The 11,745-nt window shown below is 33.1% G+C and overlaps 1 protein-coding gene across 1 annotated transcript in view; it reads right to left on the reverse strand.

Annotated features, from left to right (window-relative positions):
- The window catches only part of LOC137399249 (chitin synthase chs-2-like), a 33,878-nt gene extending 32,042 nt beyond the window's left edge, over window positions 1-1,836 (reverse strand). Inside the window, exons 1-2 of the mRNA XM_068085274.1 lie at window positions 1,562-1,836; window positions 290-393 (exon numbers count right to left, since the gene is read on the reverse strand). Coding sequence (XP_067941375.1) covers window positions 290-393; window positions 1,562-1,697 — 240 coding nt within the window. The 5' untranslated portion in view covers window positions 1,698-1,836. The remainder of the gene's footprint in view (window positions 1-289; window positions 394-1,561) is intronic.
- Between the last annotated feature and the right edge of the window lie 9,909 nt (window positions 1,837-11,745).

The raw sequence follows: 11,745 nt of genomic DNA on the forward strand, positions 1-11,745 counted from the left end.
TATGCGTCATGATCTTTCACGCAATCATAATTTTCAAACATGTTACTAGTAACCAATAGTATTAAAGTTTAAACTTAAAAACTTACATTGATCAGACACATTTTGCTGCAATCTTTAATTTTAGTGGCAGTTTAGATTATTTAAGCACAATTTTTTACATAACTCAATAATAAGTGCAATTTAGTGCACATGATGTGCAAAGGTGCAAAGACTTCTAGAACATCAGATCAAGCTGTCAGTGCTAGACCAGAAACAGTCAAGTGAAATCATTTAATCTCATTAGTCTCACCTTTTGCATATGGAGTTGAGCTGAAGTCTGAGCAAAGTAGTAAGTCAGCAGAGGTAGTATAATAAGAAGTATGAGGGGTGTGTATAGAGCCGATGTACTCCATTCTACAGCATACAGTATTCTTTGCAAAGGATGTTAGAGTTTTCATATAAATATCAGTTACACCAAAAAACTAGTTTAGCAAAAACTAAAAATAACAAAAAACCTAATTAATTGAAATAATAACAATATTTAAATGGTAATTGAGCAAGTTTAATTAGTGAAATAGTTAACTGTTAACTATTAACAGTTAACTGTTAATAGTTAACTGTTAACAGTTAACCGTTAACAGTTTATTAGGTGTCTTCAATGACTAGCTTATGGCTGAGCATCGTAACCGCCCTCAATACCCAATGTGTGATGATCGACAACCAAGTTCACCACATGCACTACACTTTAATGCATTGCATTCTGTGCTATCAGTATGAACTACTCAGCCTTAATCTAATGTGGACCAATCTTAAAATTTAAAACTTATTCAGTTTTTTCAATGTTCAGGTTTGAACATCGAAAAAACCTTGACTGCTTTAAGATGTTTCTAGCTCTTGTTAAAGCAGAACCATAAACTATGAAATTTAGTTTGATGGCAGTCTTATCATACTTTTTAGTTAACAGCTAACAGTTAACTGTTAGCTGTTAACTGTTAGCTGTTAATCATTAATTGTTAAATTGCGAATTTTTAAAAATTAGCTTTTAACCTGCTATTAGCTTTACTAGCGACTGTTTAACATTGAACTCAATTAATATTACAATTTGCAGAAATTCCCTTTCCTATGTTAAAATTATGCTTTGTAAAACTTGGCTTCAGCTAGTATTAGGACGACCAATCAGCTCTCTTAACTTATCGCAGTTTTCCATATTGCTAGTATTATATATTATTATTATATTATTGCTAATATGTTAACATAATGTGTCAACATATTTATTTTATTCAACCTTTGAGTCATTATCTTTGGAGTTTTTTACTAATAATAATAATAATTAATAGCAATAGTTTATTAAAATAATAATAATCGTTCTAATAACATGTGCATATTTTACTAGAACTTTCACTAAGCTTTTTTAATCCGATATTTTGTAGTTCCGATACTTTCTAATAAAATCTACTAATACTTTGTAAGTTCATACTTGAACATTTATAATTCTTATCGTTTTGACAACCTGCCGGTGTGACATCTTGTTTTTAACTTATAGCAACGGATCACACGCTACCAGATCTTGTAATAATCTCACCAGGGTACTCCTTTCCCAAAGTCTGAAGGACTTTATGAGGTGTATCGAGATCGCCAATGAGGGCAAAAGCTAACCCAAAGAGAAGTCCGACTTTCAATGCCGAGGCAAACAGGTACTGCTTGGGTCTGCTGTCCATTTGTGTCAACTTCCAGTTTGTAACAGCGAAGTCAAAAGACTTCAAAGTGTCGGAGGAAGAAGAGGAAGAACAGGGTTTAGTGCTCAGGTAGTTCTCAATGTAAGGGAGAGACAAACAAATGAATGAAACCACCGCTTCCCAGGTGGTACCTACAGGCAGAACAAGTACACAATATAATTTGCCTTGCCTAGCGAAGGCCAAAATAACTTCCAATGTGGTAGGAATATTTAATGTAGTGAATCTAAAGTTTCGATAATTTTCTTTTATTATATTTAAAGTTTGATAATAACCAATAGCAATCAGACTAATTAGTATCAAATGCTTAGATCTTTATTAGCAAATACTTGAAATATCAAGTACAATTCATAATCAAGAGCTCAATGTCTTGTATGTTTACTATAGCCTACTAATACCGTCCTTGTCCGATATGCTGTGAGAGATCGTCAGGTGTGCTAATAAATCAAATAGAATAAGTACGTGCATAATAATTTTTGAAACAAAGAAGGTAAATGATTGGTGCAGGTGGTAGTGTTCTGGGTGGTGAAGCCCACTGTAGTGAGTTCAAATCCCATATGGTGCAATTCTTTTTTCAACCATAGACTCGGGCAGACAGTTGGTCACAGCTCGTATTATGGTGAAGATTAGACATGGGCCACAGTAGAGAGTAATAACATTTGGACTACCATCGCATACCCTAGGGAAATATGCATTACAAAATGTCGAAACAATATTTATCGTGGAATGGAGTAAGAGATAATCATTAATTCCATTGCATATCCATAAATCCAAAGTTAATTCTACATGCAGTTTTTAGTGATATATGAATGAAACAGTGATTACTCTATTGATGGCCTGCGAACAAATTTAATAAATACATTATAGTATAAACCAAGTCTGTTCGGTTTAAGTCAAGTCTTCAGTTATCTTAGCCTACAAATATTAAATCTTTACTATAATAAGAGTCGTGTTGGTTCGTCCATCTGTCCACCTGTCCAAAGCCACGCTGGGGGCATTAGGAAAAAAGACACCTCACACGGGAGTTTAGCACAAATATTCTGGATGTAGCCAGGCATACTACCAACTGCACCACCCAACCCCTTGCCAACTTGAAGAATAACTGTGTGTATAGCTATTCCACCTGACGAACCTTCACAGCGCACGGACTGCCTGGGTACCAGCTCTTGCTATAATAAGAGCTGCATCTGTCTGTGTGTCTGTCTGTCTGTCCAACGCCACGGTTGGATGTTGGAAAAAATATTGTACTGTAAAGAATTACAACTCCCAACTTTCAGCTTGGGAGGCTGACAGTCTACTACACCAATCTACCAGCCTTGCCATATTGTGAAATATTTGTGCAGTTAGTTATTACACCTGACGATCTTTCACAGTGCACAGGACTGCCAAGGATCTAGGTGTCTATAAAGAGCTCAGGCCATAGCTGTTGATAATGCTTCGCCATAAATGCGCCCATCAACTGCCAATCGATCCTACCCAACTTAATTTTTAAAAATTATGAAATGTATACAATTGGAATCCGAACGCCTCATCTGCACCTCCAGCGGTGCATAACTCTCTCCTCCAAATATTCACCCTCAATATCAAACAAGGATGGGCAATCAAGACCATTGCAGGCACAAATACACTCAAATGTATTGCATTCACTGCCAGCAGTACGCACTACTCAGCAGTATGCACTACACTCAAATATATTGCATTCACTGCCAGCAGTATGCACTACTCAGCAGTATGCACTACACTCAAATGTATTGTATTTACTGCCAGCAGGATGCACTACTTTGCCTTACTCTAATACTGTGAACCAATCATAAACTTTGAAATTTCTTGTGCTGTCGTAGTTTGATCATTGGAAAAAATGTTGACCACTTTAATTTTTTCCGGCTAATGTTACAGCAGGTACTCTTAAATAATTCAAAACAAAACTAAGTTCCTTGAAACAGAGTTTGACTGTGATCTTACCATATTTTGCAGATAGCAGCACAACTACACCGATGAGACCAGCAACCTGAAGAATACAGGCTACGATATCTAGAACCATAAAAGCAATAATCTTTGCTCTTGATCCTCTCTCTTTGTGAAAAATATGTAGTATCGAGGGAACAATTCCGACGACGGTGAATATGACTGCAGCTTCCACAATGCTCAACAAAGGCAGAATTCTCCAAAGAAACAGTGACAAGCCAAAGCTGTGCAAAGTCTCCATGACAACGGTCTAAAAATATAAACACATGAACAAATGTTGTAGCTGGCAATAGTTAGGGCTTGGTTATCTTTAAGTACTGAATATCGATCATAATATTTTTTCTATAAGAATCCAACCTATTTCAGTTTTTAAAGTTGCTATAATTTCATTGTTTATTTTCGAAGTTGCTTTTAAATTTTCATTTTTACAAGTGTAGTGTCATAAGACATTATCATTCAATTTGATATATCCCAAAAAAATTCCTGTATATCTTTTTATTGATTAATTGATTGATTGATTGTCAAATCTTTTGCTATTTATACAGGTAAAATCACTTAATAACTAACAACTATTTTTTCTAACCAACAGAAAAACTACAAAGAATGCTTATGATGTTCTCACAGGAAGCTGGGGCAATGATTTTAATTAGACTCCTATGAGAGTTCTCCACACAACGACAACTGCTAGGAAAACTTTTGTGAGCAGTTGCTTGCATGGGATCCAAGCTGACCTACTTTCAATAATAGTAGACTTGTGGCAGCCATTCCATGACTACATAATAACAAGATATAATTGCAGTCAGTAGTACTTACATAAACGAAGCTAGCCAGAGAGGGGTTGGCGTGTTTGCTAAAGACCACTTTGGAGAGCATCTGTATAAATGTCCATACGTAGGGGAAGATAACGGAGCAGATGATTAGGTAGACCCAGCCGTCTCGTTGAAGTTTTACTGAGGCCATAGCAAGCTATAAAGTCAATATTAACAATAATTATCAACTCGAGAGCTTTCAAGCCTACTGTACTAGGTCTAACCATCTTGGAGTCTGAAGATATGAATAGCCAATCACCAGCTTACGTACACCGTGAAGCCTGACCCGTCAGAACAAATTGTAGCATAACTAGCCAAATTTCAGATAGCACCGACTACCTACAGCATCTTCACCATTTAAAATAATATTGAATGAGCCTTTCTTAACCATTTTCTGCTCACAGTAGACATATGAACAGCGTTTTAAATGGCAAACATCCAAATTTGGCCTAATGGTCTAGAACTCTGGCAAACAAAAGGTCGGGATTCAATTCCCGTCAAAGGCGAATGGCAGTAACATGAATGACATTCAACCACATTCTCTGCAACTGGGCATGTCTCGAGTTATTGAGGTTTTCTTGCCACTGACTCAGACATGTCACAGAGCCATTGTTTGTGTAACAATGGCTCTTAAAAACACGCACAGCCTCTGCTTGCAGTAAGTTAAGCATACTTGATCTTCAAGAGTTTGCTCACGCTGAGTAAATATTCACCTCTGGTTAATATAGCGCACAAAAAACAAGGATACTTCTCCACTTGTCAAAGATAACTATCTGAGAAATATAATAGTACATATAACAATTTTCCTATATGTGTACCAGTATGTTATATTCAGCTCAGCTAATAGACGAAACTTTCACTCTGAATGTGCAGGTCACACGCAAAAGGCTAACTGGTGACTTGTGTTTACTAATATAATATAGCGAGTGCCACTAAGCCATCTTTGTAAGTAGTGCACACTATGAACTATATAATACATATAGGTCATGGTTTGACCTACTTATATCAATCTACAAGCACGTATATGTAGGGTTTAAAGTGCATGTCTATACAAGAATTTACTTTGCAAAACCAAGTGAAAAATTGCTGCCTGATAACTTGCTTTCAATTCTCTACTATTGCAATAAATATAATATAATAAAATATAATATAATAGGTTGAAAAATAATAAAACTTGTTATCTAAATATGATTAAAAACACAGTAGTATCTATCAATTAGTTTGTTATTAGCCAAGTGATGCCGTAAAACTGGCAGCACTGGGCTAATAGATTAAACTAAGAGAAAAGTAGAACTGTGTTCATAGTCACCTTATTATGATCTATTAACTCGAGAACATTGAATTTTTAGTATTACTTTAACTTCTAATCTCGTCATTACTAGCTGATTGATACATGTAGTAATTAAACTATTTAAAATCGATATGCTAACATCACCAGATCTCATGTAGACATCTTTTAACCCAAGAATGCTAAACATAGCCATGGAAGCAATAATCGAATATTGATCAAAATTGGGCAACGGCATCAAAGGCTGAACCGTGACTTTCAGAGTTACGTGACTGCAGAGTTTCGATACCTAAGCGCTGAGCTAACATCTTTTTTCCTGTTAGATACGCCACAATTCTGATAAACTCGTACAAAGATCGCAATAGTATCAGTCGCGGAGACAAGATAGTTATCTGAGCATTAAGGCCTTATCATTCCAACCCTTGTGCTAATATTTATACTGGCTGTAATCAGAGACAAAAGAGGGGATGTGAGAGCTTTATTGTAATGCAATAGTTGATACCTGTACATGTGTAACAATCGAGCTCTGATAAGTTACAAGCTTACTGATAGTTACTAAGTGGCTTCTCTGTGACTGAAGGCTGCCGCGTGGATTGTTCCTTGTAACAACCTATGGTGAGCAAAATCCTGAAGAGTGGATTTTTCGTTAAAAAAAACTTTTTTTCAAATTTAATGCTTAAAAGAAAATTTTCTACCAAGGAACTTTCAATGATTGAGAATCTTGTGAGATTTCAACTGCAGTTTGTGTTATAATTTCTATGCTAGTTTGCTATAGGAAAGTATCTAATTTTATGTAATTTTCACTTAAAAACACAAATTAGAAAAAAACTGATAGGCAATAAGCTTTTAAATGTAAATAACTTTGGAAGTAGTTTACTTGCTTTGGTTTTGACCCACAATTGGCTGTAATTTTATAAATTTGGTTATCCATATAGTTGATTGAAAATGTAACCAAAATTGCCTGTTTTAGAATGTACAAATTAAAGTTATTTAATTCGGTACAAATTAAACAATAGTTTTTTTTTATAAATATGCTGCCGCTCTATCATCAAAAACTCTACAGTTTCTCTTTAAGCATAGAAACTTGTCTGCAACAATTTTTTGTAGGAACAATAGATTTCATGAATGATACAAAAACACAGCGTAATAGAGATGAAAATTAACTGCCTTTGTCAGAGAACTTTTCAATATCACTAACAATTAAATTTTTATAAAAAAAATTTATAAAAATTTTTTACATTGTTATCTACCCTAGAATATACTCAACAAGTTGAAACACCTGCCTCTTTTGTAAGGTCTGTTGTTGTTGTTGTTGAATTGTCCTCCTCTGTAAGGTTTTTCAACAGCTGCTGATATTTGCCAACATTTCCTGTCATTGCCATGAGAGCAAACCGTGAGATAAGAAGGCCTCCAAGGATGAGGAGGAACATCAATCCATAGAGAATGACCTTGAAGACTTGACTCACGACGAGAAAGAGTGCGCTGTTGTCATTCGATCCTTCAGAGCTATCTGGAATGCTCTGGAATTGGTCCCAGTACTCTTCGCTTTAAATGAATTTACAACTAATGAAAAAGAGAGTGATTTGAGATTCTCAACAAGTAGGCGATACATGATTTGAAATTCTAATCCCCAATTTTAGGAGCAAAACAGTAGTTATTTCCTTGATAGACTAGTTGATCATAAACAAGAACCAGGTCAGTTAGGGTTTATGGATGGTGAATAAAATCAAGCGTGCCGATGCATCGGCGACAGCATTAGTCTGAGATCTTTTAAAGTATTCTAATATTTATAGGCTATGATAACCGAACACTTGGTCTCTAATAAACAAGTTCAGCGTTTGCTAAAAGTCTTTTATGTGTCTTTAATCGAGCAGTTAATGTTTTGGTCATATTTTGTGGAAAGCACGTAAAAGGCAACTCCAAGTTGGTGAATTAGCATAAGACTAAACAGAGGTTCTTAACCTTGTTGGACATGCTCTTTCACCAAACTCTTCTTTACCAAAAAATAAGATTTATTTTGGCCAATAGAAAAGTTAAGTGTTTAATTGCGCCCCTCAAATGCTGAGATATGATATGAAAGGATATATTCTCAAACCTAGCACTTTTTGCACCAACACTATACATTTATTTCTCTTCAAAAGAGAAAGTCTGTGAGCATATATTAGACTCTCCGTAGTATAGGTAAAAAACAATAACATTGGAAAAAAATTTTGGAGTGTCAGAGTTTTAATAGTGTGCATACATTTAGGTTGATCAGATTTGTCTTTCAATACTTCTAATTTTATTTTAAACAACACTATTCTTTGTTGTTTTTTTGTCTCACAGCCTAATTTGCTTTGAACAGCTTTGATTAAGAGTAATGAATTCATATTTATACATCTAATATATACTCATAATAGTTGGTGGTTAATTGAAACTGTAAGTGAAATTGTCTCTTTTCAAATGCGTAAACTCAAACTATTGTATTAAATTTGACGAAAAATTAAACACTGGTTCATTTTTTTATAAATATGAAATACAGTTTCTGTTTAAAATCCATTAAAAGCTAAAAATACAATTTTTACTCAAAACTTAAATTGAGTTAGTATTGAAAATTGTTAGGCCCTAATACTTTAGCCACATTTTACAATAGAAACAGCTTGAGAAATATACTGACCCTTCTTGTTCCTCATCGATGCTGGGTTTGTCATGGATTCCTCCTTCATGCAACTTGACATAACGCCTGTGAGCAGTTGGTTCATGGTCCATCGGTGTGTAAATCGTCTCTTTATCTTCTAATAGAGGGCTGAAAATAAAAATGTCCATGCACATTTAAAGAGTACTATCAGCATAAAAATTAACAGATTGCTTTGTGCAAAATTTCAGACACTAAACACAGCTTTCAGTAATAATATATAATCATAAGTTTCTATCTGTAGGGGTGCAAAATAAACTGGACACACTTTGTTGGTAAACTAACATTCTTATTTACAACGTTATTACTCATTGTGAATTCAGCCAATAACCATAATTATATATTAAATTAATCTTCACTTTTTGTCCTGATTTCGAATATTTGTCAAGCATATTTAAAAAGTTAGTCTCAGTTTTTGAGTGTTCGTTTTATAAAACCAGCCTTTACAGATTTTCCTCTTGTCACGCTTTTTTTCTGTAATAAAATAACCAAAAATATGTAGACATTTCATTACCTGAGAAGATAAAGTTAGTGAATGCTGTTTTTAGTTTCACAAGAAATAGATGAACTATTCATCACAAAACAACTCAGTATTTTTAGTTTGCACGCATCAGCCAAACAACTGTCTTTTGATTTGTTGATCTCACAAAATCTAACATTATCCATATGTGTACAAAATCTAACATTATCCATATGTGTACAAAATCTAACATTATCCATATGTGTATAAAATCTAATATTATCCATATGTGTATAAAATCTAACATTATCCACATGTGTACAAAATCTAACATTATCCACATGTGTACAAAATCTAACGTTATCCACATGTGTACAAAATCTAACATTATCCATACGCGTATAAAATTTAACATTATCCATATGTGTATAAAATCCAACATTATCCATATGTGTACAAAATCTAACATTATCCACATGTGTACAAAATCTAACGTTATCCATATGTGTATAAAATCTAACATTATCCATATGTGTATAAAATCTAACATTATCCATATGTGTACAAAATCTAACATTATCCATAAGTGTATAAAATCTAACATTATCCACACGTGTATAAAATCTAACATTTTCCATATGTGTACAAAATCTAACGTTATCCATATGCGTATAAAATCTAACGGTATCTATATGTGTACAAAATCTAACATTATCCACATGTGTACAAAATCTAACATTATCCATATGTGTACAAAATCTAACATTATCCACATGTGTACAAAATCTAATGTTATCCATATGTGTACAAAATCTAACATTATCCACATGTGTACAAAATCTAACATTATCCACATGTGTACAAAATCTAACGTTATCCATATGTGTATAAAATCTAACATTATCCATATGTGTACAAAATCTAACGTTATCCATGTGTGTACAAAATCTAACATTATCCATATGTGTATAAAATCTAACATTATCCATATGTGTACAAAATCTAACGTTAACCATATGTGTATAAAATCTAACAATATCCATATGTGTACAAAATCTAACATTATCCACATGCATACAAAATCTAACATTATCCATATGTGTATAAAATCCAACATTATCCACATGTGTACAAAATCTAACTTTATCCATATGCATACAAAATCTAACATTATCCACATGTGTACAAAATCTAACGTTATCCATATGTGTATAAAATCTAACATTATCCATATGTGTACAAAATCTAACGTTATCCATGTGTGTACAAAATCTAACATTATCCATATGTGTATAAAATCTAACATTATCCATATGTGTATAAAATCTAACGCTATCCATATGTGTATAAAATCTAACAATATCCATATGTGTACAAAATCTAACATTATCCATATGCATACAAAATCTAACATTATCCATATGTGTATAAAATCCAACATTATCCACATGTGTACAAAATCTAACTTTATCCATATGCATACAAAATCTAACATTATCCACATGTGTACAAAATCTAACGTTATCCATATGTGTATAAAATCCAAAATTATCCATATGTGTACAAAATCTAACGTTATCCATGTGTGTACAAAATCTAACATTATCCATATGTGTATAAAATCTAACATTATCCATATGTGTACAAAATCTAACGTTATCCATATGTGTATAAAATCTAACAATATCCATATGTGTACAAAATCTAACATTATCCACATGCATACAAAATCTAACATTATCCATATGTGTATAAAATCCAACATTATCCACATGTGTACAAAATCTAACTTTATCCATATGCATACAAAATCTAACATTATCCATATGTGTATAAAATCCAACATTATTCACATGTGTACGAAATCTAACATTATCCACATGCGTACAAAATCTAACATTTTCCATATGTGTATAAAATCTAACATTATCCATATGTGTACAAAATCTAACGTTATCCATATGTGTATAAAATCTAACAATATCCATATGTGTACAAAATCTAACATTATCCACATGCATACAAAATCTAACATTATCCATATGTGTATAAAATCCAACATTATCCACATGTGTACAAAATCTAACGTTATCCATATGTGTATAAAATCTAACATTATCCATATGTGTACAAAATCTAACGTTATCCATGTGTGTACAAAATCTAACATTATCCATATGTGTATAAAATCTAACATTATCCATATGTGTACAAAATCTAACATTATCCATATGTGTATAAAATCTAACAATATCCATATGTGTACAAAATCTAACATTATCCACATGCATACAAAATCTAACATTATCCATATGTGTATAAAATCCAACATTATCCACATGTGTACAAAATCTAACTTTATCCATATGCATACAAAATCTAACATTATCCATATGTGTACAAAATCTAACATTATCCATGTGTGTATAAAATCTAACATTATCCATATGTGTATAAAATCTAACGTTATCCATATGTGTACAAAATCTAACATTATCCATATGTGTATAAAATCTAACATTATCCATATGCATACAAAATCTAACGTTATCCACATGTGTACAAAATCTAACATTATCCACACGTGTATAAAATCTAACATTATCCACATGTGTATAAAATCTAACATTATCCACATGTGTATAAAATCTAACATTATCCATATGTGTACAAAGTCTATAACATTATCCATATGTGTACAAAATCAAAGCCCTGGGTATGGCAGCGTGCGTGCGTATTTAAATGCCAAACTTATAACCTTCAAGATGTCAATACCTTCATACCTTCAAGGCATCTATCTTCTATCTATATACAAAACGAAGTGCTCGTTTTTGTCG

The sequence above is a fragment of the Watersipora subatra genome, chromosome 7 (genome assembly GCF_963576615.1).
Source record: "Watersipora subatra chromosome 7, tzWatSuba1.1, whole genome shotgun sequence".
Lineage (NCBI taxonomy): Eukaryota > Metazoa > Bryozoa > Gymnolaemata > Cheilostomatida > Watersiporidae > Watersipora > Watersipora subatra.